Source organism: Mugil cephalus, chromosome 14, assembly GCF_022458985.1.
Source record: "Mugil cephalus isolate CIBA_MC_2020 chromosome 14, CIBA_Mcephalus_1.1, whole genome shotgun sequence".
NCBI classification, from domain to species: domain Eukaryota; kingdom Metazoa; phylum Chordata; class Actinopteri; order Mugiliformes; family Mugilidae; genus Mugil; species Mugil cephalus.
In genome coordinates this window covers 9,073,949-9,101,742 of record NC_061783.1, presented here as the reverse complement: position 1 = coordinate 9,101,742, position 27,794 = coordinate 9,073,949, and the positions used below count along the sequence as shown (strand labels likewise).

Here is a 27,794-nt window from a genome sequence, read left to right as displayed (position 1 = left end):
GCAGAAAGTGAAGCAGTGGCCTTTGAGGTGATTGTAATATGGCTGCAAATTGTCTAGGTCGTAGGATTGACTTTTTTTTTTTCTTTTCCACACTTCAGTGAAATCCAAAGGGGTTCCTGGGTGGCGTACTGTGACAAGTCTAGTTAGCCTGCTGCCAATTTACCCACTGAGTGGGTCAACGATGTCCAACAGGCATCAGGCCGCTGTAACAGAGACAAGGACAAACGTCTAGCAGTGTGTTGATACACCGCACTCGATAGATTTTAATCAAAACAATATTTATTTTGTATGTTTTCACAGGGACAAGTATCATATTATTCATACACACTATTAAATTGAAGTTGTGAAGACATGAGACCAAACAGGCCAAAGCAAGTGGAGAAAAAAATGCCAAACTAATATACAGATTCATCAATCCTCTTTAAGAAACATGATATACAGCGATATTCTGATAAAGAATAAAATTTACAACATCTTGATTGACAAGTACATAAAAAGATACATTCCTTCATTTGCTTTTATTTCGCAGGAAACGGAACGGGACCAAAAAAGAAAAAAAACAATTAATTGCGAATAAATAAATATAAAGCTCAGGTGAAGCCTTACAGCCCACAGAGGTTGAATTTTTTTACTGCCTTTCCAGATACTTGTCATCGTTTGCCGACAGGTCTGCTGCTGCAGAGCAGTGACGACACTTTCTCTTACGGCAATATTGCTCTGAGCAGGGAGGTTGTCTGCTGCTGCCGACACACCGGCGCCTCAACTGCCACCGAGTGGGCTAAATTTGAAGGAAAATAAATGTAAGGACCAGAGGATGAGTTTCAGAATAGTGAAGGCTGTGCTGCTTTATTGGGCTATTACACCACAGGGTTTATTTCTCTCTCAGCGGCACCTGTTACATTATTACCGCCTCACTGGGAAAGCAGCAACATAACACCAAAATAGTTTTATGGAGGAGAAAAAAAAGGAAATATTATTTACACTAATGGCTTCATGCATTTATAAGAAAGTGGCAGATCTAGAAGACAGAAACCAGGATGGAGAGACGACTTGAAGAAGTGAGAAACAGAAGACACAGAAACATTTGCTGTCTTCAAATGAGGTCGAGTCCATATGAACGGCCTCCTCGCAACCTCGTGACTGGAAATGTTGACGTGTTTGCTGCCTTCAGATGGGGTTGGGCTTGGTTAATGATTTGTACATCATTTGTACAAGGTTTTCATGACGTAGTAAGTGTAATTTTGTACTCAACCAGTCATGACCACAACCTCCAATAAGAAGGCAGCATGTAACTTAGTCATACGCAGTTTTCATAAAATCTGGATTCTCTTAATCAAGTTACCCAGTCATTCCCTTCCCAAAGTAGTCGCCTTGATGGGTTCTAGACGCCAACAGTTCCCGAGAAGTGGCACCTTAACGCGATGTTACCACTTGAACGCCATGCATTTGTTCCAATGACTCGTCATGACCACAAACTCAGTAGTTCCATTAAAAGGCAGCAATAGAGGTGGGGTGACAGAGTGTGGTCATACAATCACTTTCGGCTTCACAACGCAACCTGGCCAAGGTTGCAGACACTTTACAGGTTGTAAACACTGAAGAATAACCTGAAAATGCTTCGGGGCCTGGTCACAATTTGCTCCTAACTCGACGGCAAGACAGTTAAAACAGCAAAACCCGGACGGAGGAAACGGTTCACCACAAACGGACGTCGACCATGGAACATTCAATAGATGCACACTGCTCGACAGATCATCAACAAAGAAAAAAAGAAACTGTGTGTCTATTTGAAAACGAGTCCGGTACAATCATGAACACATTCAGGACACACATTCGTTGAGATTTTTTTTTTTTTTTTTTTTTTTGACGTGGGTCAACGTGTATAGTTGAGAGGAACATTCGGAGAAGTCTCGTCCAACACATAGTACATACAATCAGATAAACATTCTTTTCATGCAGTTCAGTGGAAGCATCTGAAACATGAATGATCTGTACCTTGTTTTGTCCCCGCCCAAGACCCCCCCTCTCGTTTTTCCTCTCATTTACAGACATTCGACATTATTTGAGGCCTCTATCGTGTTTGGTAGATTACTAAACTGGAGGTGTGCTTACATGATGACATGTGCATGCAAGTGACATTTTCTTAAAGTGTCCCACCCTTGACTGGGATAATAGCACAGTGAATTGTAAGAGCAAACGGGACTGCTGAATTTCGACTAATCACTAGTTAAGTGGCTATACAGGAAAGCATACCAGAACACAGCCATAATAAAGCTCGTGTTCATCTTTGGTCTCCAAAAATCCAGGTCAGGACTTTTGACACTTAAACATTGCAAATGTTGGTTTTAAGAGAAGCCCTCTGTGAATTGAGATGAAGACATCATAATTAAGGGCTGGCTAGGTAGCCTCTGTTCTAAGTTACGATACAGCGAGGATCTAGGAATGAATCAACACTCACTAATTTAAATATTGCTGGACAGGTAGGCTTTTTACAGATTTTTTTTTTTTATTCCTTAAACAGCGACAGATACATTTGTCTTTGTCCTTTTTGTGCAGCATGAAGGGGAGATTAGCTTAGCCTAGCCTAGCTTAGCTAGGCTGCTGTGTGTTGATAAATAATAAATAGCAGCTGGCCCTCTCATATGTGAGGAAATATCACTTTAAAAAAGATAGTCCACTCAAAATCCTTTAACTCTCAGCCCTGTATGATTGAAATCTGACTGAGCAAAGATATAGTTGCGCTTTCGCTAATATGATTGCTGCTAAATTGTAGTTAAATGTGTTAGGTCATCATTCATTAAAAAAAACTAAACATGGTTAACGTAGGGTTCAGCATGGTTTTCGTCATTTCTATGTGTACATTAGTAGGTAAAATCCAGCGAACTGATTAGCTTTTAAAGCTAGGCTGACTTCAATGCTGACTTTGATTATAGTGGAATTCTCCAAAACTTAGAGCACGTAATGGCTAGGTACAAAAAAATGTGGAGCCCTAACCAGTGGCCTCTGAACCCTGTTGTGTTGCTTGTCATACGAAAAAAAGGCAAACATGGATATCTGCAGGACATGGCTATGGATGAGTCGGCAAGAGGACGCGTGTGCAGAGAGGAGAGAGAAAGAGAGGTAGTAGTGGTTTCTGAAACCTTCTTCTTCTTCTTCTCACCTGTCTCCCCCTCCTCCCTTGCATTAGAAAATGTTTTATGAAGAGTCTGATCCTCACATTGTTCTCCCTCTCCGTTGTGTTGTTCCGTCGCTTCCCTCACAGGCGAGCTCATTTCCAGACGTGCGCGGCCATGTGCGTTGAACTCTGGGTTGTCGAACCTCCCATGTGTTGACTGCTGTATCCCATCATGCCGTTGGTGTTGTACAGATTCATGCCGGCCACGTGTTGCGTCATCTGAAACGCGCAGAAAGGCAATTTGTTAGTGGCGCCACAGTTGGCGGCTTTTTTTAAAAACCCCGCATGGCCCAACACGAACACACACCTGAGCAATGTTCCACTGGAGCTGCTGCGCTTGTTGGACTCCATAAACCTGCTGCTGAGGTAACGTGGCCAAACCCCCAACCTGCTGCTGTGCCATCATCCCGCCCTGCTGCTGTCCCATAATGCCGTTCTGCTGCGGTCCCATCATCCCGCCCTGCTGCTGTCCCATCATGCCCTGGGCCATCCCTGTCATGTAGGGTGACGGCACCACGCCGCCGGGCTGAGCCATGACACCCTGAGCACCCATTAGGCCGTTCTGCTGTCCCACCATGCAGTTCTGTTGAACTCCAATCATGCTGCTCTGCTGGACGCCCATCATGCCACCCTGTTGCTGCCCCATCATCGCCATCTGTGATGTCATCATAGCGCCTCCCATTCCGGCTGCCTGGGCTAAAGAATGGTAGGAACCGTAGGGATGCGTCGGGTATCCCATTTGGTTCATGTACAAGCCTGCGGACAACGATCACAGACCGTTAGAAAGAATGTCGGACTGTCGCCACCGTGTTCGTAAATAGACAAATCCTAGTGGGTCTCACCATGTGCAGCCATGCTGCTCGCGTGCACCGAGGGGGTGGAGGCGTACAGGGAGAGAATAGAATCCTTGGACAGTTTCTTGACAGTGCCCTCCTCTGCTTTGGGTGCTGGGTCAAGGAACAAGCTGAGGTTCTCTGGCACTGAAGCAGTCACTCTGCTCTGAGGCATAGAGGTAGAAACAGGCTGGCGGGTGGCAGGCATCACGGACAGACACACACATGACAAAGAGAAATGGCTGTCAGAATGCAAGCCAAGATGACAAACGAAGCAAATAAAAACACAGCTATAGGGCTAAATTTAATATAGTATAGTGTAGACAGCAATGCAGTGTGCGCAGCGTGTTATCTACCGTGCTTTTTGTGGAGGAAGCTGACGAGGGGGCTGGGAGGGAGCTGAATAGATCCAGGCCAGAGTGTACCAGAGCTGGATTAGACACCGCTGGGCTCTCATTACTGTCTGGAACACATCCTCTACCATTAGACACTGCGGGGCTCGGAGCCGGGGCATCTATGGGAGAGTAGATGGAAACATCAGGATGATAGTGTTTGAGGTATAACTCATCCATTTTCAGATCAATTTATCTCCTAAAACCACAAAATCCCATTTGAGACAGGAGCATGCCGGAGTTATTTTCTCTATTGACTGAAAAGAGTGGGTCTGAATGAGCCATTCAGGTTTTTCTGCTCTTTTTAAAACTTTAGGAGATAATCACTGCCTCCCATTGCACTGGCAGGACAGGCAAGGGTTTCTCCCAAAAAGGGGCGGGGCAACAGCAGCAGCTTAATTATTTTTAAAGCCACAGACACTGAAAGAGCCTCTCTGGAACACAGAAAACATAAAATGATATATATGATTGTAAACAATCTGTGTGTCAGTTGGACCAAAAACTTCTAATGCACATTCTGGGGTCCGGCAAGATTTAAATGCTCTTTTTAAAAGAGGCATAATATGGGACCTTTAGAATACATGCACTTGTTTGTGTTTTAGGATGCAGACAAGCCACCTTTCTGGATGTAATGTAGTCAGATTTACACATTGAGGTCATGCTAACCAATCGATCACTGGACGTATTAGTGATGATCCATCCCACAGCATTATACCGTAAATAAGATGACATATTTGTGCGCATGCTTGAGGTTCAATACCTAGTCCAAGAAGGTCTGTAACAGACTGCGTAGCTGTCTTCGGGCTGATGTCTTTTTTCTGTTCAAATGGAGAAAATCAATACAGTTAATGCAACACTGCTGCGATGAAAAATTGCCCTGAGTCCAGAAATGTTTTTTTCTCTACACTCCCTAATGATGAAATGCCATTCACATTACAGCCAAGAGAGGCAAAATCACTCTGAGTTTGAAAAGGGCCGCTTTGAAGGTTCCACTCAAATTCCATTCAAGATCAACTCAAATTCCCGACACACTGTGGAGAAATATTTACTATTAACTTTTTATACCACCAGATGGGATAGTAAATGAGTGTACTGTCTAGTCTTCCATTAGCCTGCCGTGAGAGGGAGAAGAGAAAACCTCACCCATAGAATGTATTTGCTTATTTCTCCCCACTGACTGACACTCCCCGCTCTCCTCCATCCTTAGCTCTTCCTTTCGCCGGATTACAGATCAATGTTGCATTCAATTACTCTGCATCACAGCATCAGCCAAATACGACACCAATACGATGTACCTACCAATTTCATCTTCTCAAACACAACAGGCTCCTTGGGTATGTTGTCACAACTCTTTTCTTTCTGCAGAGAGAAAACATCAGGCGTTGTTTGCCAAGCGTAAATGGCTGTGTGTTTCTTCCCTTGTCCTGTTAAGTGTTTTTGCCTGCCCGTGCGGCCTCACCCTCAGCATCTGGATGTCGATGACCTTATCCATGTACTTCTTCTTATCGTACTTGTCCCTGATGAAGATCTCTGCGGACTGGTCCGTCTCAGGCCTCTGGAAACACTCGGGTAAGAAAGCCTCGTAGAGCCGCTTGGCCTTGGCGTTCCCCATCTCTTGAACGCACTGGGGACGCCAACACAAGACAAGAGTGTCACAAAATAGTAAAGTGCAAAATCCAGGGTACTACTACTACTACTACTACTACTTTATTTTCCAGGTGACAAAATGAAGCGGAGTCCTAGTAAAGATTTGAATTGCTACTGTGGAGGTAGAGAATCGAGGAAAAATGCTGACTGCAGACATTTCATTTCACTGAGAAGCATAATGCTGACTGTCTCGTTTATCAGACCCAGACCAGATCAGCTGCATACGAACGAGAAAAATGGCTATTCGGTAGAATAAGAGTCTCTACTGTACGTGAGCACACGTATTGTTATGTCAAACTCTAACAGAGATACAATAAAAATATAATTACAGTAATTCTGGTTCAAAACTAGGGAATTCTGACATTTTGTGCATGCTATGTATGGATATTAAGTATGTATGTAGTTTATTATTATTTGTTCAGTAACAATGCCAAACAGTGGATTGACATACAACAAAATCCCTGTTTTCCCATGTTAATGCTAAGCTAATAGGCTAATTGCACCATGCAGACAGAAATGAAAATGGTTTTTGATCTTCTCATCTGAAATGCTAAACTATAAAAACCACAAATAAGGACTGCTTCCTCCTACTGTTCATGGCAGCGACACTCGACAGTTTGGGTTCGGTATGTAAACGTTCAAGATCTCTGACCTGGACCTGCTCCTGCGTCCACTGGTCCAGGTTGACGGACTTGACCTTTGAGATGTGGACCCCCAGGTTTCGATGGATGCCGGCGCAGCGGATGCAGATGAAGATGCCCAAATTCCACGATGCCCATCTCGGACCTGTAGGAGGGCGTAAAAAAAAAACGAGGTATTTGAACATTCAGAGGAGACCGTCTCGACAGAAGGGCGACGACAGGAGGGGATGAATCAGTCTAGAGGAGGAGTGGGAGAAGGATGAGAAATACTCTGATTAATTTTAAGGCAATTATACAGAGACAAGCCTGAAACCTCAATTATGAGCTTGAATTCAGTGGGGAGCACATCTAATCCTGTGTAAGTCGTGGCGGTGTCCTGAAACATAATAGGATCCAATACAAGAGTTAGCCTACATAACCGAGGAGAGAGGGGGAGTACAAAGTCACTCAAACACACGCACACACGTAATGACACGCACACTCAGAGCCTGGATACCTGCAGGGACGATTACTCATTTGGTCATGAGCCTCTGTGTGTGGGAGCAATGTTATCTGAGCAGGCCATTTTGTCCATTTATTGTCATGTACAGTGTATCTAAATGGGTCCATTTGTGTTGCGCGCAGCCCCTTTTCATTCCCCCGTGTTGTGTATATGTTTGCGCTGAACGCAGCGTTACGGGCGCTTTTGAATATTCTTCCCAACAAACAACCCTGACAGGCTATTTTTCAGCTTGAATTATGCAACCGTCCTCTTCAGAGAGTGGAGTCAGCTTCAAAGAGAATACTCACCCTTATCTCCCCGTATCGCTCTCCTCCTCTTTTTCTTGCCTCCATCTCTTCCCCTTTCCCCCCCACCCTCGCTCAACCCTTTCCGGAAAAACCTTCCCTCTTCGCCTCGGCCTCCACCCCTCATCACTCCCACACCATCTCAGCCGCGCTTGCGACCGCGCTGCAAGCCGGTGCGTCGCGGCCTTTGCGCCACTAGGTGGAGGAGAAGCTTCGCTTTTGGATCCCCCTCTCCCGTCGGTTCAAAGAAAAGGCCGCTCTATGCAAATGCGACAACGGGAAGTTGTGATTCGGAAGAGAAAGAATGCAAAACACCTTCCTCTTCGCAGCAGGTGCGGAAACAATGCGTCTGGGAGCAGGGTCACAAAAACCCCACGCGTCTTGGTTGCGTCCTGAGCTTTGCACGCATTGCTGGAAGAAAAGAAATCAGTTTGCAGCACTGAGAGGCAACCAACGGGCTGGATGTGTCTGTTGTTTTCGCTTTTTAAACCAAAAAGTGGTCACACACAAGTGCATAAATCAGAACAGAGAGCCAACCTGTGGTCACCAGACAGACAGACAGACAGAAAGCCCATCACCCTGAGCGTCTGGCTGCAGCATAAGCTGTCATGCTGGCTAATAATAGTAGAATTACTCTGCAAAGCCTGCTTAACCGTTGTAAACACTGGCACTGACACAGAGAAAGCAAGAGTAGAGAGAGGGAGTCAATTGTGTTGAACTCCCTAAACACTGGAATTAGTTTGTCCTCCTCATCTGTTTTTCTAATGCTCCCACTGTGCCTTGGCTGCTATTTCTTATCTCTCTCATTCACCGCCGCTGCCTCCCTTCTCTTCTCTCTTGTCAGTCCATATCTCTCTCACGCAGTACTTTTTCTTTCTTTTACTCTCCCCGCCCTTGTCTTGTCGGATTCACACTGAGCCGGTTTTTATTTTAGCTCTAGTCACGGCAGCGTTGACGTGTCGGACCGCTGCTTCTGGTCAACATCTAAATGGTTTTCCCTACAATGAGGTACACGTAGTCATGGTACCCAGGGGATGAGTCCTTGTTGATCCCCTTACTTTCAGTCATCCCGCATCAGGTTGATGTTTGTACTTGAAGCAGAAATGACTCTGGTGGATTGCCAGGACACAAATTAACGACCTTCACGGGATCAGTTAGTTGTTGTTTTGAACAAATAGTTTTAAAATGATTTGTATTCGAGAACAAGACAAACATCAGAAAGCTGCCTTTCCTCATGTGACAGCAGTGAATATTCGTGCGTCTGCCTGGATTGAGCGACGTTCAGGGGTCAGGGTGAAAATTCTCGACTCTGTAACAGACTCTGACTGGACCAAACACGACTCAACTGCATCGCTATTTTTGTCGAATAGATTTTTATTTTTTTTTAGTTTAACTGGGTTGTGGAGGCATCTTATAGTATTTCCTGGGAGATTATTCCATTACTTAAATTAGTACTGAGACGTCTGCAGTCGGGTCCTCTCATGTTAGCATTCGTCTGTTAGCTCGCTAATTCAGACTATTGTCTATTGGTAATGGTAAATGGTCTTGTTTTTATATAGTGCTTTTCTGCCTATTGGTACTCAAAGCACTTTTCGGTCACCCCTATTGTCACCCCCAAGCACACAATCATATCATCAATACAGTCTGTTCCTTCAAATCAGCCTAAATCACCTATATTCACTGCATTTTATGCAAAACACAAAAATATTGCATCTATCCATAATTATTACAATGGATAATTAAAGAATACTTATTTTTATTAGGACACTTACATGTGTAACTCAAATAAAATGGATTTTTACACCTATTTTGAATTTTATTCAAATACAAATACTTAAATATAAATATTTGTTGAGTTTTTAGTGTACCCCATGTTAGGTAACACTATGATGACTGGACCTGTGGCCCACTGACGAAAGTTTTTCAATATGTTTGCATTTATGTTATTATTAACTGGATGTCTTTGGCAATAATCCCAGAAAAAAATGCAGTATCTGAATTTATCATCACTGACAATAGCTAATGGGTCCGCAGACTGATGCTAATGCAAGCTTTTCCAACGGGGGCAGCTTCACATTAAAAGCATTTATCCGGCAATGTGTTCTGCAGCTGAGCTCCGAACTTATATCGCTCATCAAAAATCCATCTGCAGATCAGTGTGAAATATTGTAGGGCGTACGGGACGAAGAACGAGCAGCCACAGCGACCTTTCAGATGGAGAGCTGCGGGCGACCGGCTGCACGCCTCCGACTTGCTAGCAAAGTCCCTTCAATGTTCCACTGTTGACTCATGGTGTGCACAGCACTAAATCAAATCATGGTTGTTTAAAGGATGATGGGGAAAAAGGCAAATGAATGCTTGACCACATTTTGTTTTCCTGTCCCCTGCGGTACCGCCAAAGTAGCCCGGACTAAAATGTTTGAGTTTAGCGTTACACACCGCAGGACGGCAGCCTTTTTGTCCCCAATCAGCGCGGCGCTGGAGTGGCAGTCCACAGTTTGTCTGTGTGGCAACAGTGCACACCTCCAGGTACTTTGAACAGATATAACAGGAAGAGAGTAGGTGGAACAGACATCTAAAAAGAAAAAAACAAGACCGAACAATCCACATGTTACAGCGATGGCATTGCAGCGTACGTTTCTCCACACTTGAGCAAGAGCGGTGAATAAGCCGCCTCTTTCCTTTGTGTAATCAAAGAACAGATGCCGACACCAGTCTGAGGTATCATTAAACACTCCAGGTCTGACTAATGAATTCGTCCTCTGTTTTTACGGGGCAAAGTACCAAAAAGAAGAGGGTTTTTGTGTGGCGGGGAGATGAATCATCCTGGCAGAAAGTGGCTGTGGTTGTCAAACATGCGGGCTGAAGCACATGAGGGGTGGAGGAGGCAGAGTCACGCTGAGAGCCAAAAACAGAGACAAACAGGAGGGGACTTTTATCCTCATCAAACGGTGGACTTTAGCTGTTTGATGACCTGCTGGGATGTACAGGGGGGGGGATGATACAAGCACGAACACAGACTTCTAATGGCCTGGTGTCACTCAGACGTACTTTTAATTGGTATTTCAACAGCTCCGTGCATCCTAAATATTTAAACGCAACAGAATCCAACCACCATTACTGCACTAGATCTTTGACACACACACACAAGTACACATGCTGCACAGACACATTGGATCATGTGCACGCCCCCAAGCTTACACACACACACACACACACACACACACATTCGTGCATGAGCAGGTACATATGGCTCATTAGCCTATATCCCACAAGGATAAATGCAATTCTCTGCATGCGCCCAGTTAATCCAACAGAGGCTCAGTCATCAGCGTCCTACGTCCTCCTTTGCCGGCACACAAACGCACTCTCATATATATATATATATATATATATATATATATAATAGCACACACTTGCATCATCCTCTAGCCCTGCAGCACCTAAACCAATCCAGAAAAGCCTCCAGCCACCCAGTGACCCAGTCCCAGTCTGAGCTAAACAGATGGACCCCTATTGATAATTTACTAATACACAACCACCATCTGGGTTACCACGCAAGTGTCGGGCCTGCGATCCTGCAGGTGAGTCATAGATGGCTGATCGGGGGCTGCATTTCAAAACACGAGCAAGCACCGGCAATCTTTAGATGCTCTCCTAAAACATACCATTAGGGTCCGTGTATGTTTCAGTCATTGGATTTTCTGTTCAGAAAAGGACATTAAAAAAAAAAAAGAGTGGTTATTTGATTTTCATTTTAAATTCAAAACTTAAACTTCGTCAGAAAGTCAGAAATTTTTTAATATTGTGCGACCGGAAGTTGTCATAAGTTGATGGACGTTGTTTTTGAGGGAATAATTAGCTACTAGCTAACATTACTCTGATATTTTGAGATTTCTTCTGGGCTAGGGAAACCACAGATAGAAGTCATATATTTGGACGTTCTTGCCTTAAACACAGTATGGTCCTCGTACGTGCTCTTACTTTGAAAATGCCTCGAATTGCAATTTTAATTTTTGAATTTTAAAATGAAAATCAAATGACCACTCATTTTTCTGTTTTTTTTAATAACCTTTAGTGAACGGAAACATACAAAACATACACGGACCCATTAGTCTCTCTATTTGTGTTTCATCTTATGCTATTATTAGTCTTACCTATTTATCATTTCTGTAAATGTGCATTCTCGTGTTGAGGATTTATTTGTTTTATTAAAGACATCCCCGCTGGCAAAGAAATGAACACTACATGACACGCCATCAACACGTTTTTAGGACTCTGTGTTTTCATTTGAGAGCCACCAAATGGGTGGGAGACAAAACGGTAACAATATCACAGCCCCCGCTGAGAATATGAGCGGTTTCAGCTCTGTAACTCCGAGGTGGTTTCAAGTGCCTTCTTTAAGCCCTACTCGCCGTTTAGTCTGTGTCCTGTGGAGGATATTTCCAGTTAAAAGCAGAGCAGATTGATGTTGGGACCTTCTCGCTATTTCGTTTTTATCATGCCTATTTGTACAAGGCTGTTGTACTAACCAGAGCATGTGGGAAACTCTAAAGTCCTCAGCAGCGAGGTCCCTGCACAAAGGCCACAAAAAAATTTCATGCAGCTTTTCTGAAAGATATTATGTTGTGTGACTCGAAGTTGAACGTATTTTCACTTAGAACCTTCAGTATCTACGATGAGACTGATAATCTGACCAGTCCAGTGGATTGATTTATTGGTGTTTATGCCATGAACCCGCCAGAGTGCCACCTTCTCTTCGGCTGCTGTGAGACTCTGAACTCTCTGGCAGCCAGGGGACACACAACGAGCCAATCGCCTCCTTGTCTCAGTGGAAATCCCTGCTGGCTTCTGATTGGATTACATACAAGGTTGGGAGGAGCGGGAGGGGCTGAGAGCTTGTGTTGTCGTTGGCGGCCGTCGTGGTAGAGGAGGGATAAGGCATGACATTGCCAGGTGATATCTCCACGGCAACCGGGGCCCAGCGTGTGCGTAAACACAAGCACAATGGAGGACAATAAAGGAAGACCGTTTTTTTTTTTTTTTTTTATATGAGCTGAAACACACACGAACCCCCGTTTCTATCTTTGTGAGGACCTCACCACCATTAACCGAAACCCAAGCACACTCGGAGTCTAACCTTTAACTTCTAACCAACTGGTTTCAACACCCAAAAATGTTCCCACATCTTAAAAGACCAGGCCGCGCACAAACACTCAGCAGCCCCTCGAGAGTGGAGCCAGAGGTGGAGGCGTTGACAACATTATGCACCTGGTTCACCTTTTCTCCACTCACCTCTTCTTTACTTCCTGTCGGCACTGAGGATCTACAGTCAAAGTGTCACTTTGAGAGGAAGTGGCAAAAAAACAAAAGACAAAACTGCTCTACAGAACAGAGGAAAAAAGAGAAGTTGGAGATTACGCATTAACTGCCACAAAAAAACAAAACAAAACAAAAAAACAGTACAATAAGAATAGAAGGTGTTTTCATATGCTGGTGTGTGAGTATGCTTTTGGCCCCTTACGTAACACCACTTCCTGTTCCGTCACACGCACCACAGAGGAAGGCGATAAACGCACATCGTTCTATGTCAACGCAAACAAGATTAGAGCAAACCTCATCCCGAGCCATATGGGCAAAAACCTGAGTCAAGGGACACGTGCGCTGGAGGTGTGCACCGGCGTGTGTGTCTGTGTGTGTGTCTGTACTGAGAAAACGTGGCGGCTTAAACACCTCCGTTTAAGAATCAACCTCGATCATAGTGCCAGTTTATTCAAGGTGGGAAATGAGAGTGGAGTGTGACCTTCTCAGTCAGTCTATTAGTCTAAAAAAAAAAAAAAAGCCACGTCTATGAGGTTGAAAAAAAGAAGGTTCTTCCTGTGTGTGCATGTACATGTGTAGCTGCTATTTTGTCCCTCAACCCCTAATCCCGTCTGCAGCCTAATTAGACCGGCCTGCCGCCAATCACTGCCAGCAGTCACGCCGGTCAGACAACCACCGCACGGGTGCGCTTAATGACAATGAGTGTTAGAGTAACGTGACAAGTTTCCAATCAAAGAGGCAGAAAATGCAAATATATTCATTCTCTTCTGTGCTTCTACCTCAGAACACTCGCGCCTTCCGATGAGCCTGATCAAAGCGCGCCTTTTTCAAAGCTGACCTCGAAACGATCACAAGTGTGTTTCCCTGAAGTCTAAGAACGTCAGCACAGACCACCCGAGGGCCAAATGAACAGGAACAAGACGTCGTATTGTAAAACGCGAGCGCTCGGTGTGACCCGGTGATGTCTCCGGTTTAAATCCAGCCGTGGCATCACATGGCGTCTTAATAAAGTCCTTTGTAGGTTTATTGTGTACTGTTTGTTCAGTTAATGAAATTCCCTCAAATGGGGAAGTGTTTTTTTATGGTTTAATGGGGAAAATTGAGCAAGAAAAAGGACAGAGGCAGAGGAACAGAGGAAATGGAAATGCAGAATAACCGCAGTAAAGAGGGGTGATGATACAGTGGGGGAAATAAGTATTTGATCCCCTGCTGAATTTGTAAGTTTGCCCACTTCCATAGAAATGATCAGACTCTGGTTTTTATGGTTGTTTACTGGTTATGGGTATAGACAGAACATCAGTCGAAAATGCATAAAAAACACACAATCTAAAAGTTATAAATTGTTATGTATTTTATTAAGGGAAATAAGTATTTGATCCCCAACAATTCACTTAGAATTCAGGCTCCTACAGATTGGCTGGTGCGCATGTGGCACACAGCTGTGCTCAGTCAACTAATTACCAATACTCCTGATCTTAACTCGTCATGTATATAAAGCACACCTGCTCTAAGAATCAGTTTCTTACATTCCAACTTCTACAGCACCATGGGCAAGACCAAAGAGCTGTCAAAAGATGTCAGGGACAAGATTGTAGACCTGCACAAGGCTGGTATAGGTTACAAAACCATCAGCAAAAGGCTTGGTGAGAAGGTGACAACTATTGGTGCCATTATTCGCAAGTGGAAGACCCATAAAAGGACCATCAACTGTCCTCGGTCTGGAGCTCCCCGCAAAATCTCGCCTCATGGAGTGAGGATGATGATGAGAAAGGTGAGGGAGCAGCCTAAAACAACACGGCAGGAGCTTGTTAATGATCTGGAAGCAGTTGGGACCTCCGTCACCAAGAAAACAGTTGGCAACACACTGCGCCGTTATGGATTGAACTCTTGCAGTGCCCGCAAGGTCCCCCTGCTCAAGAAGGCACATGTACAGGCCCGCCTTAAGTTTGCCAGTGAACATCTAAATGACTCAGAGAAGGCTTGGGAGAAAGTGCTGTGGTCTGACGAAACCAAAGTTGAGCTATTTGGCATTAACTCGACCCGCCGTGTTTGGAGGATGAAAAAACGTGAGTGTGACCCAAAGAACACCATACCCACGGTTAAGCATGGAGGTGGAAACATCATGTTTTGGGGCTGTTTTTCAGCAAAGGGTACAGGGCAACTTCACCGCATTATGGGGCCAATGAATGCAGCCATGTACTGTAACATCTTGGACAAAAACCTTCTTTCCTCAGCAAGAACACTGAAGATGCCTCGTGGGTGGGTTTTCCAACATGACAATGACCCAAAACATACTGCCAGGACAACAAAGGAGTGGCTCAAGAAGAAGCATATTAAGGTCATGGAGTGGCCTAGTCAGTCTCCAGACCTTAACCCGATCGAAAACCTGTGGAGGGAGCTGAAGCTCCGAGTTTCCAAGAGGCAGCCAAGAAACTTGAAGGATTTAGAGACTGTCTGTAAAGATGAATGGGCCAAAATCCCTCCTGCGCTGTGTGCAAACCTGGTGACCAACTACAAGAAACGTCTCATCGCTGTGCTTGCCAACAAAGGTTTCTCTGCAAAGTACTGACTTGTGTTGTGCTTGGGGATCAAATACTTATTTCCCTTAATAAAATACATAACAATTTATAACTTTTAGATTGTGTGTTTTTTATGCATTTTCGACTGATATTCTGTCTATACCCATAACCAGTAAACAACCATAAAAACCAGAGTCTGATCATTTCTATGGAAGTGGGCAAACTTACAAATTCAGCAGGGGATCAAATACTTATTTCCCCCACTGTATATGGCGCATTTGCTTTTAGGAGTGGACCTCACTGGCCCACACTGTAGCAAATGATGTCAAAATTTTAGCTTCAAATCCTTTTCTTAAGAGGAAGACATGGCGATCCCTCCGTTTTATTTTATACTACAAGTTTGCTTGCCCAAAGAAAACTGTACACTTTTTTTTAAGCGGCTGACTCTCACACCTGGTTGTTTGTCAGGAAATACTTACCATGTCAGCATCAGCGCCTCGGATCAGTTTTTACCTGCAGACTCCGTACTGAGAGGCCAGAAGCAGACAGAGGGCGAATGATATGAGCAGAGAGAGCGCAAGGAGAGAGAGAGAGAGAGGTGGCTTCCATCTGAACGAACAGCAGGCGCAAACTGAGTGGGAGTGTTGAGGCGAAGGTTAGCTCAAGCACTGGAGGTCAAACAACTTGCCGGTCTGACTGAACTTTACACGTTTTCCCCTTCTCCTGAGCCATCCTGGCGTGTAAAAGTGAAGTTGGAGGCTAAAAATACGCACCGGAGGGGGACTTTTAAGTCATGTCTCATGTGGTTTGTACACTTTGTATATTTCTGGTGCACCATCAGGACAAGAAAACCAAGCAATGGCAGACAGCTTTGGTACATCTTGCAACGGCAAACATGTACCTCCTTAAACTAACAAAAGCCTTACAATCCATCAACAATACTCCACAACCTGCCCCTAGGGCCTTCTTTCTGTGCACCCTATGACAGATTTTGCTGGTTTGGGCTGTGTGGTACAGCACGTGTACAGTCCCGCGACCGAGGAGGATCCCCCCTGTTAGTAACCTTCACACACTACCTAGCATGCCCACTTCCTGTTAAAAATGGAAGCTGCCTACTCATTCATGCAGTTTTCATTTATAATCCAGAGGGTGTCCACCTGCACGAACGCGCACTTGCGGCTGAGACATTACAGCAGCTGCACCACTGAATCACTTCTGGGATGAGGCACGGCGTCAGTCCCATCCGTCTCAGCGCAAAGGAGTTACATCGGGACAAGTTTGAAAATAAGTAAACACCGAAAAGATGGATCACCACTGGGGTCGTCAGAGCTGAAGGCTTGGCAGCGCCATAAAATATGAGCAGAAATAGATAGAGACTTCCTACTAAAACAAAAAAAAGTTGGAAAAACATCAAATCATTTTGCATAAAAAAATATGTAAACCCCTTCCAATTAACACATAAATAAAGGTAAAGCATTATCATATTCAGTGCTTTACCTTTATTAACTTTTAGATAGTTCTTCTTCTTCTTCTTCAAAAAAAAGATACTCTTTTGCAGAGGCAGGCTGTTGACTCCAGCTCACAGTATTTGCGACCAAAACAGCAAGTGTTTACCCACCAGTACCAAACGGGTTCAACAAATAGCTGATGACACGGTTCAAGGCCTGGTTGGGGCTACACACATACACACTGGAAACGCACATAAACACCTGATAGTCTGCTTACGGAGAGGTTGTTGTACTCAACATATAACATAACCCGTTTTAGAACACTTATATAAGGATCCCGTTACAATGTGTTCCTATAACATTGTAATTTAGTTCTCCGTGTGCACTCTGTCTGCAGGGAACAATCTGTTCAGGGCGGCTCAAAGTCAGCACAGGTGTCTGTGCCTTGTGGTGGTCACTCTCACTAATGATCTCATTTTCTTAGATGAGATGCTGCCATTTGATTATGACTAATCAATTACACGAGGTAGCCTGACATGATGTAACTGCATGCCACGCTCCAGCCTTGAGAGGATGTGGCCCCGTGCGTCTTGCACCAGAGTGGGCTACAGCCTAATTAGTGGAGGCAAGGGTGAATGCACTGCCGCATTTTCCGGCGTAGTAAAACGATCGTCTGCAGGCACGAGCGTGACACATGCAATCACCCACCTTTAGATTCGCAGTCGGCGCAGAATTTGTTCTCCTCCAGCGCCAGCAAGGAGTTGAGGACAGTCTGGTATCTGTCCACGTCTTTCACGGATTTGCCGGTCATCATCGCACCTCGGTCCTCCTCCTCCACAGCCGTCTCTATAACGCAAGCCCGGCTATTGTCAAACAGAGCCTTACTTCACAAAATGAAAGCAGAGTGAGCTGCTGAGGCGATGCGCTCCGTTCCTCCTCCTCCTCCTCCTCCTCCTCCTTCTCGATGTGGAGCACGGCGAGTTTGTTTCACCGCGATGGGATGATTGCCTCCCAGCCAACCGGCGTGCAGTTTATTTGAGGTGCAAATCAGCTCAATCGGGACGTTAACACCAAGTGATTTCTAAGATTTCAAAAGGCAGTGTCGACTTTGAGGCACATCTGTAACCTATCACTGACTGGTACTGCTCTCTCTCTCTCTCTCACTCACTCACTCACTCTCTCTCTCTCTCTCTCTCTCTCTCTCTCTCTCTCTCTCACTCACTCACACACACACACACACACTCGATCGGTCATTTACTCCCTAACATGAAAATAATTTGCATCGTGCGTCTCTCTGCAAACCTTTTAAACTGCACTTTACAGCTGCAGTTACATTCTTTATAAATAAATTGAAGATTCTCCGTCTTCTTTTACTGACATAATGCTACCTATACTGCCATCATGTGGCCTGATTAGGACCTACTCTTGAGACTCACCGGTCCTCTTTTCCCCTCCAGGACGCAGGAGGGAGGTAAAACTAAACGACCCGAGTGAAACAACAGCTGACTGAAGGACTGCGTCAGGTTGGAGTACATGTCACGAACAACTGTGAAAACGCAAGTTTCCTGCCTTCAAAATAAAAGGTGTAACACGATTTTTTTCTGTAAAAAGCTGTACATGCACAGTCACGATAATAAAATCACGTTTTACATCAAGTAGTTTGTGTTTTTAAGTGCACGCTTTTGTCTAATCTCTTGGCATTACTAGCAAAGTTTCCACAAAACACTCTGGAACCGGAAGTTATATTTTCAACCCAGCTAGTAGCTTGACGTGGGGATTTGCGTGTGACTAGACTGGCGATTACGGAAACAACTGCGTAGCCAGAATCAAATAAATAAAGGATTAATATCGAGTCACCACCTGTGTAATCCCGTAACACTGTCCACAATGTCCAGGCAATCCAACCGAACGGCAGACAGCAAGAAGATGGTAGGCGACCACGGGATGAACATCAGCCTCACTTGGCTAGCCGAGCAGGCGTAATGCTAACTGTAGCCAAACAGCTAACACAACAGCCGGCTACACTCCGCTTTCCACCATTTAAGTCACTTGTCAGGCAGGAAAATGTACCCGACGCGTGTAGATAGATATTTGGAAGGCTTTTCAACCAGTTCAGTATGCATTTCATTCATTAGTTTTCGACGGGAAGTGGAGTTCGTTGTAGCACACAAGCTAACTAGACGTCACTATACTTTAGCAGCGCAAGTATTTCTAGTTCCGTCTATTTAGGCTATTTCTTTCCCAAATACCAGCCCTAACATGCGCTTTTAATTGATATACCTGAATGCATTTGCTGGTTTCAAAATTACACCAATATGTATTGCAATTACTGGGATTAACTAGACTAAGAAATTGTTTAAAATATGTGACACAATAGTGACCTGTGCAACGACAGTAGCTCTTATTAGTTTCATAAATGGTCAATTTTGTGTTAGCACTACTGAATATTAACTGATTAAAGAGTAGCCAGTTATTAATGTTACTTGTTAAGTGTTATTACATTCTATTTCATTCCATTATTGTATTATTCTGGTGAATATAGTGTATATAGATGTTTTTTTTTTCGATGCCATTTATTTTTGTTGCTTATTTATTTGTTGTATATTATGTATGGTATGCTTAGTGTGCGTATATTGCTGCTGCAGCAGTGAAATTGTGTGACGACAGTTTGTCTGTCTAATTGCGTTTTTTTATTATTATTTTTTTTAACTTTATTTCTAAACCAGAAACTGCTTATAAAGTGGCTCTCCACCTAAACAATGGTGTATTGTTATGTGGAAATTAAGAAGAAATGGAGAAATATTTCCCTGCTTTTCCTGCTTTAATAATTTGGCTTATGTCTGTGTTTTATTGTTGTGTGTAGTTTTTGTAGGTTTGCTTATGGATTTAAGTGTACAGTGCATATAAATGAACATTTCTGTGTCCTTTCCCTGCAGAACTCAGAGCTGTTCACTTTGACCTACGGGGCCCTGGTCACCCAGCTTTGTAAAGACTATGAGAACGATGAGGAAGTCAATAAACAGTTGGACAAGATGTAAGTACTCCATCTACTTTTATTGTCCATATTCACGCCCAGCTGCAGTTTGGAGGCGGTGGCCTGAAATGCTTCTGTTCGCCCAAAGCAAGTAAATATGCTTCCTGAGTTTAACAAGATATCCTACACTTGGTCAAAGTAGCTTACTTGTCACAGAAAGATGAGCTGTTATACGGCTGGATAGAGTAGGGAATAAAAGAGCTTGAATCAGTCTGCTGGAGAATGAGCAGTTCTGTCCCTCTAATGTTTGGTGTAGTGGATGGGATGGATTGTCCATGATGGAGAGCAGTTTATCCAGTGTCCTCCTGTCCCTTCCGGATCAATTTGTTGATCCTACTGATGTCTTTTTTGCTACATAATTTTTTTGGATGCAAACATCAGCCAACCTTGTGGGGCTTAAGCTGTTGAAATGATGAATGATGATTTTTTTTTTTTTCACAGCTTACGCTTTCACCTTTTGTGCCTTTATTTGGTAATGGATTAGTGAGAGGGGACTATATATAGCAAAAGATTAAGATTCAAAGAGTTTGTTGTCACATGCATAGTTTAGAAACATGTTTCCCTGTACAATGAAATTGTACAATGTAGTACAATGTAATGCAAAATATAAAATGACTGGTGTAAATATACATGTGCAATGGAGACTGTAACTGAAAAAATGAACAGTGCAGTATATGACATGAAGTAACCCATGATTATAGACTCCTGTCAGCTGTTTAGGAGTCTAAAGGCAGTGGGGGGGGGGTAAAGGACGTCTTCAGTCTTGAAGTCCTGCATTTCCCACTACCGTAGCTCTGGCCTGAAGTAAAGTTAAAGTCAATCATTTTACATCACAATAGACATTTAAATATTCACCATGTTGCAGTTATATAGAACATCTCTCAACAGATTGTACATGGGTGTTTATGTGTAAGATTCAGCCCTGCTCTCTATACATGAGATAATGCTGAACTCTGCACATGCATATAGGACATGTGGTTATGAAGACGTGAACAAAGTTGCTCTCCTACAACTTGCCCAAATATCTATTCTGCTTGTTTTACTTACAGCTCCCTCAGTGTTCTCATGTTTTCAGTTCATGCTATAGCTTGACGCAAACAAGCGCAGAGATATTTCTTGTCATTTCCCAGGGAGTCTGCCGGAGAAGCGAAGTCTGATGTTCATTTTTGAGACAGGAAAAAAAAAAAAATCGCTTGAAAGCCAAATTGGATGCAGTGCTCCCGCAAAATAAGGTTAAGACACAACCATGGGGTTTATAACTTCAGAAATTCAAAACATCCTGTCACGCTGACAGAACTTTGGACTGGACGTACTTTTCCTCTCTGGTTGTACATCAGCCCTAAGCCCTCTTCATGCTTTAGTCAGGCTTGTTACGTCTTACCTGGCCTTAGAAGGCAGTGAGTCTTCATGGCCTGCTCTGCCAACTTGTCTAAGACAGACCATGTTAGGATGACGGGATGGATCAGTTGGTTTCAGACTCTGCATATAGGATCAGCCGCGCCTCGTCGCGTGCGGAGTTGTCTTGACCCGCATTATAATTATCTGCCAAGTGTATGAACTAAAAACTGTCTTGGTGTCGTCCTTAATATTTTTACGTTGTACCGCAGTTTAGCCTCTGTATTTGTCTTTGACCATGAAAAGGACTATTATTCTTTGTCTCATCCTTATTTCTCTGCTTTTCTCTCTTTCGCAGGGGTTATAACATCGGAGTGCGTCTGATTGAGGACTTCCTGGCGCGCTCCAACATCGGCAGGTGTCAGGATTTCCGAGAAACGGCCGATGTCATCGCTAAGGTAACTGGAAGGTTCCAGGCCAATCAGAGCGTGACCGTGGACGCCTCCCAAAATGCTGGCAGGAGGAGGGAAAAGAGATTATACAGAGAGATATCGACGAAACGGCCAAACAAATGATAGGTGAAAGGAGAGAGGGATGACAGAAAGGGTTGGGGAAACGGACCGTGATTTAGGCGAGGCAAAAATGTTTCAGAATCAAACACTGCATTTTTCTAAACCACAAGCCAGGATCGCATTCCTCTTTGGGTCGATGTGGCATGAAGAGTAACCGAATCCCTGAGAAAGGTGATTCAAATTCACCGATACCGCTTCTCTGGTTTACAGTCCCTGTCCTCTCATTTAATCTTTCAAATGCTTGAACAATGCTTTATACTATTTGAGCCTTTCCCAAACATCCTCGCTGTTTATACGTCCTTCCACTTTTGACCCGAGTGTCCTTCCGTTTTCTTCTTTATTTAAAACCCAATTTTCTTGTTTTGTAAGAGTCAGTTTTCCATTCATGACTAACAGATGAAAAAGATGCAGACAGACCAGGAAGGCAGCACTCAGACTGTGTGTTCAGCACACCAGCTGCTCTCAAGGTGTTACGGCTGCTCGCTAGCTAGGGAAGTCATTCCACAGATGTAACCCGAACACTAGCTCGGGGAACTGGCTCACGGTCACAGAATGAAGGGGTCATGTCTGTAAATGGAGGATCACTATGGGACAGCGGTTTGGAAGGTGCACTAATGATTGCCTTACCCCAGGATATCATGTGACCTCTAGCTAAACTCAAAAATCACCTCTGGCATTTTTCAGTCACACATACGGAAGAGGTTTGTAATGTGGTCAAAAGCAGACTTTCTACAGCTGTGGATCTTCAGTATCATTGTTACTTTTTCTGCGCTTAGTGCTGTTAAAAGATGAATATATGCGACGGGACCACTGAGCCCGAGCATTTTTACGTGTGAGTGACAATCTGCCCCGTCTGTGCAACTTAATATCATGGTTGATTGGACTCGCGCAACTGGAATTTTGCTAGCTCGCTCGAAATTTCTCAGAGAAAGAGCAGGACTGCCGTCGTGCTGTGGAAGACAAGAAGCAACAGGCAGCAGTTTCAGTAAGCAGGTGTGTATAGATAATACTTACACAAGTAAGTCATGCTGTTGCTTCACAAGTGAAGCATTTCAGCAACAAGAACTGATTGTGACTTTTACTGTGAGTTAAATGTAGGAACTCCTGGTAGTTACATGATTTGAATAGTGAACCAGGTAGCAGATCGTTAAGGCGTAATGTAAATATAAGTGAACATCATTGATACACTGGTAGTCATGCATTTTAAGTCAACTAACTGTGACAGTTTGTTAGAGCTGAAAAGTGAGCGTACTACAACAAATAAAAGAGTGTCGGGAGTTATTAATGTAACATGGGTTCTATGAATTCACCATGAGCCAGAGCCTAGGACACATCACTGTGAACTTCGTTGTATGTTGACTTACAATAACAATAAAGATATTCATTCATTCATTCATCCTTTCATGGTTCTGCTGCTTTAGATAAAAAGCAGGGGGACTAACACTAGTGTGGCTTTTCAGTGTTGTAGAGAGCTGAAGGAAGAGAAGGTACTGTAGACGGTTGGCACGTTACTTATACATGGGTTATTTGTGGAATTCTGTCACAGCCAGAAGGGGGAGACAAAAGCTGGAGCTCATGACATTTTCCATCCGTTGCACCTGTGTCTTCTGTGCTAAAGACACCTGAAGAGTCAGAGAAAGATGTTTATTTAACTATTTATGTGGGGTCCCAAGTAAATGGTTAAAAGAAGTAAAGTCAGGAACGCCTGTTTGTGAAACATTATTTTCGCTGAAGTAGCTAGTAACAGAATTACAGGAGTCTGGGGTTTGCCAGGTGACTGCGCAATGATCCAGAGTCTTCCCCCTTGAGTAATCTTTGCCTTGTTTTTCTCTTCTGTCTCCCCCTTGGCCACGCTGTGGTCGCTGCTAGATCGCATTTAAGATGTACCTCGGCGTCACCCCCAGTGTGACCAACTGGAGCCCAGCGGGAGATGAGTTCTCCCTCATCCTAGAGAATAACCCCCTGGTAGACTTTGTGGAGCTGCCTGATAACCACAGCACACTCATCTACTCCAACCTGCTGTGCGGGGTCCTCAGAGGAGCCCTGGAGATGGTAAATTTACTAAAGTTTTATAGTTCTATGTTCAAAACATGTAGAAAACACGATAAAAACCTAGCTACTAATAAACAACATACATTGGTGGTTGAATAAGTAAAGAGCTGTGTGCGTTACTGTTTTTTGTCGATGGAAATGTAACTGATTGTTGATGTGATTTAGGTCCAGATGGCGGTGGATGTGAAGTTTACCCAAGACACTCTTAGAGGAGACAATGTAACGGAAATCCGCATGAAGTTCATTAAGAGGATCGAGGAAAACCTCCCAGCAGGAGACGAGTGATTGAAGCAGTCTCATTAGTTCCACAGAGTCACACAATGAACAATTAAACCAACCTAAAGGAGGGAGAATATAATTCACACCGTCATTAAGTCCTAACAGCCTAACTGAGGTTTACTTTCCTTGCGGCTTTGTGAGTTGGTGTGATGATACAGTGGGAGGTTACTCATTAGAAAGGTCTGAAATGAATCATGGCTGCATGCTTCTCCTCTCTCCTAGGATCTTCATCTTCCCATTTCTACCTTTATTCTGGTAGAAAAACACACAATTACAGAGCATATTTGACCATAAAAATATAAAAACCTGTTTCATTTGACACCGACCTGTTGTACAGTTTGAGGGAAAATCTTTTTTGTAGGTCTGTGTCTGAGACGCTTATCAACGTTGAGGAGAAGATGATTCCTCTGACCTTTTATCTGTCACTAATCCTCATTTGAAAAGTTGTTGTCCATGTCCTGTATCTTGACAAACGTGTTTTCTTTTTTGGGGGGGGGGACATGAGGCAGGAAAACCTTATGCTGAATGATTTGCTTTTTTTTTTTCTTCTTTTCTCTTTTTTAATGGAATCACATTCTGTATTGCTGCCAATTGTCTGGCATGTTAATTTATGTAAATGTGTATGTCAAGTAAAAGCGACATATTTGACATGATGTTTCTCTCATTTGTTTGTGACATTTCTTGACAAGCCTGGTAGGGAGCAGTTTTAACTACACACACAGACACACACACACAGTGTGCTGTACACCTCCTTGCCATTTCTACTTCAGTGTTCTCTGGGAGTGTTATTTTTTGCACTGCAGCTGTTCTGCAAACAATAACAGACCTAATGCCTCGCTTATATTTGTTCAGGGTACGTGGAAGTAAGCTGCGAACGTGTGTGTGTGTGTGCAGAAAACACTAGGTTGTCACACCTGTGAATGGCTTTACGTCACTCACAAGTAACGAACAGAACTTCTCCGGTTTAGGCCCGCTGCACACCTCGTCAATAACTGGAAGCACAGTCGGCCATTCACACACCAACGCGCGCACACAAATCGTCCCTGGCCTTAACGTTAGGGGAAAAATATGGGTCTGGATACCATGAGAACATTCGCCATGTTTTTCTTATTTTTGCGCCTTTTTGTTTTATTGTTTAACAGAACAATAACATTAGTACAAAACTCATGAGTCTGCTGTAAGCACTTAGAGGATGAGATTTTCAGATAGGGATTTCCTTTTGGGGAAATCTGTCAGCTATTAGCCGCTGGAAACCTCGAGGCTTTACACATCCTATTTTATAGCTGCTATTACATGAACCAAGGTCTGGTTTTACAGTTTCGGCAGACTGAATTTCTCCAAACAGCCACCAGAGGTCGCTGTGCGCATTGCGTTTCCCAGCTGTCCGCAGCATAGCAGTGAAAGTATGCGCATTAACAGTTTATGTACTTTTAACATTTTTGGCCAAAGGTGGAAACTGGGAAAAAATACATTCCCTTATTTGTGGGAGTGAAGTTTGGAGCTGCCAGAAAATCTAAATATGATTTTTTTTTTTTCTACTTCCAGATTATGAATATGGAAAGACAGTCCACGGTTGAGTAGAGTGGCTGATGCCAACACTGCAGCTCTGATTTGGCTCAAGATTAAAGAAGCGATGACAACATGCAGTCTCTGTACTAGTCTCTGGATTTCATATTATTATGCACTATCTTAATCTTCTGCCCACTCTCGAGGTCGTGCTCATTTAAAAGGATTAAGGGTGGAAAGTGGAAGCACCTCGAGGGCCGACGCTGTGCAATAAACTCGGCGGGCCATTAGGCAAGCTTTCAACACATTACGTGCGCATATGTATGTACCCTGTAGGCCTGCGATGTGGATGTTGGACGGAAAGCCGCGCAAGAAATACTGTTTTTTTTTTTTTTTTTTTTTTTTGGTGTGTGTGTGTGTGTGTGTGTGTGTGTGTGCAGAAGCTAAATGCAAATGACCTGGCAGGACTGGGAGCTCCGTACCTGTGGGATGGATGGACAGCTGGCTTTGTGTACTTGTTAAAACCGTTATCCCTCTGCCGTACGCTCGCAGGAATTTTTACTTGTCAAAAATGCTCAGCATATTCACACGTGCCGTACGCAGGGGCCAAAGTGTGGATGAATTTATTACCACCCCTGTACTCACAAATAGGTGTTAATACACACAACGAGGACCTCGTCCAAACACGCAAACACGCCGTTTTTTTTTTGTTTCCCCGGCCCTTAAATTTCTGCCGGTGCGTCTGGTGAGAGCTCTGTGTTGATTCTTTTAACAGTTTTTCTTAAGAAAGAATGAAGACTACAAACTAGCTTCAGCTCCACTATGACTTCACTCCTCATAACCTGTGCATATGGGATTTCTATTCCCCTCTGCAAGACTGCAGATGTTGTCACAGAATGAAAACACAACGATGAAAAAATGAAGGGTTGTTATTGAGGCTTAAGACCAAGAAGTTGAGCCACCGAGATACTATTTTTATCTTTTTTTTTTCTCTTTCTGTTTTAACAGACGGATGGATTTCTTCTCATGTATATTAGACGTCTCACTTTGGGAGGCACTCCTCTTCTTAAAATAGCAATAATAATAATAATTTAATTGATAATATTTTTGGCAGCCGCCTGTATTTTTCAGAAAACTTTATTAGGACAGACCTGGAAAACAAGTAGCAAATGTTATGGGCCCGAGACAGTGTGCACTGATCTGCTTTAAGCCAGCTAAACATTTCCATGTGGCTTTTATGGGAAACAAATGGTGAAAGGCACGCTGTGACAGTAAAGCCCAGCACACAGCCTGGTATCGACCTGCGCTTATTGAATACCGCATCCCTTTCTTCTGCATTCATCTCCGAACAGTGTTTCTCCGGGCTTATTTTCCCAGACCCCCTCGCCGCTCGGGCCGCTCGTCCGTTCGCCGCGTCTCTGAGCAGCGTACGCGGCGGTCGCTTGGCGGGGAACGCGCCATCTTTTACCCGTGAGCTGCCAAAGGTCGACTGCACATGTGGTCATCAAGGATTTTCGGAGGTTTCCGGAGTGTGTGTGCGCTTCGCGTCTGGTTAGTGGAAAGGGAGCAGACGACGGCAGGACGGACAGCTCTCCATAAGAGGAGAATGCAGTGAGTCAGCAGACTGTGTGTTCATGGTAAAAAAATCCCAGACGCACTGAGTAAACGTTCCCGCTCCTGACAGTGGAGCGGTGGAAAAAAAGCAGGTTGATTTAATGATCGTGTCTCCGGTGCGCACCTGAGAAGTTGTTCACATGAACACAGAAGTTGTGCTTGTGTAATTTACGGGCCTCTCGCTCGCCTACTATAACACACCCTGTTGTTCTATGCGATTGCGGCGGTTTAGGGAGGCTGGGATGCTCTTTTGGGATTCATGTCCGTAAACACCTTAGTAAATAAATGTGGATGTGGTTTGGAGTTGTAATTATGAGATGATTCGATGCTCAGTCACAGCGTGTACCCTTTCAGTTCTCCTGCAGCATCTGCAAGCCATTTGGAATATGAATCATCACCCACTTCCAGACAAACTGTTCAGCACTTCCTATAAATCTAATAACTCGTGCTTTGCTCAGCCATTGCATGGGCCGTACATCCCCGGAGACAGAGATGCGTTAATAGTCTGGGTCACCGGAAGAGCTGGCAGAAATAGAAACAAAACTAATGAGACACAGCTCTCCGCTCTCAGAAATCAAAGCGTGGATTAGATCCAGGTAACCCTGACAATAAAACTCTGGATCCTCAGTGTCACCAGAG

At 44.0% G+C, this 27,794-nt stretch overlaps 2 protein-coding genes across 2 annotated transcripts; one reads left to right on the top strand and one right to left on the bottom strand.

The window, feature by feature from the left end:
* Positions 1-261: 261 nt before the first annotated feature.
* Positions 262-17,914, bottom strand: smap2 (small ArfGAP2). The gene is made up of 9 exons (XM_047605359.1): positions 17,472-17,914; positions 6,700-6,833; positions 5,860-6,024; positions 5,700-5,759; positions 5,161-5,218; positions 4,365-4,522; positions 4,018-4,198; positions 3,483-3,931; positions 262-3,394 (listed from the first exon to the last, which is right to left on the bottom strand). Exons 1-9 carry the CDS (start codon positions 17,575-17,577, stop codon positions 3,269-3,271), a joined length of 1,437 nt encoding a protein of 478 aa, XP_047461315.1. The 5' UTR covers positions 17,578-17,914; the 3' UTR covers positions 262-3,268.
* Positions 17,915-18,524: 610 nt separating this feature from the next.
* trappc3 (trafficking protein particle complex subunit 3) lies at positions 18,525-24,683 on the top strand. The gene is made up of 5 exons (XM_047605404.1): positions 18,525-18,692; positions 19,700-19,797; positions 21,491-21,590; positions 23,574-23,756; positions 23,922-24,683. The coding sequence occupies exons 1-5, from the start codon at positions 18,651-18,653 to the stop codon at positions 24,039-24,041; spliced, it is 543 nt and encodes a 180-aa protein (XP_047461360.1). The 5' UTR covers positions 18,525-18,650; the 3' UTR covers positions 24,042-24,683.
* The last annotated feature ends 3,111 nt before the right edge of the window (positions 24,684-27,794 follow it).

Excerpts from the sequence above, each read along its gene's own strand:
- smap2 (XM_047605359.1), bottom strand. The coding sequence starts at position 17,577 with ATGATGACCGGCAAATCCGTGAAAGACGTGGACAGATACCAGACTGTC. Across the intron at positions 6,834-17,471 it reads CGCCGACTGCGAATCTAAAG|GTCCGAGATGGGCATCGTGG; the intron begins GTGGGTGATTGC and ends GCCCTCCTACAG. Across the intron at positions 6,025-6,699 it reads GGACGCAGGAGCAGGTCCAG|TGCGTTCAAGAGATGGGGAA; the intron begins GTCAGAGATCTT and ends TGGCGTCCCCAG.
- trappc3 (XM_047605404.1), top strand. The coding sequence starts at position 18,651 with ATGTCCAGGCAATCCAACCGAACGGCAGACAGCAAGAAGATG. Across the intron at positions 18,693-19,699 it reads CGGCAGACAGCAAGAAGATG|AACTCAGAGCTGTTCACTTT; the intron begins GTAGGCGACCAC and ends CTTTCCCTGCAG. Across the intron at positions 23,757-23,921 it reads TCAGAGGAGCCCTGGAGATG|GTCCAGATGGCGGTGGATGT; the intron begins GTAAATTTACTA and ends GATGTGATTTAG.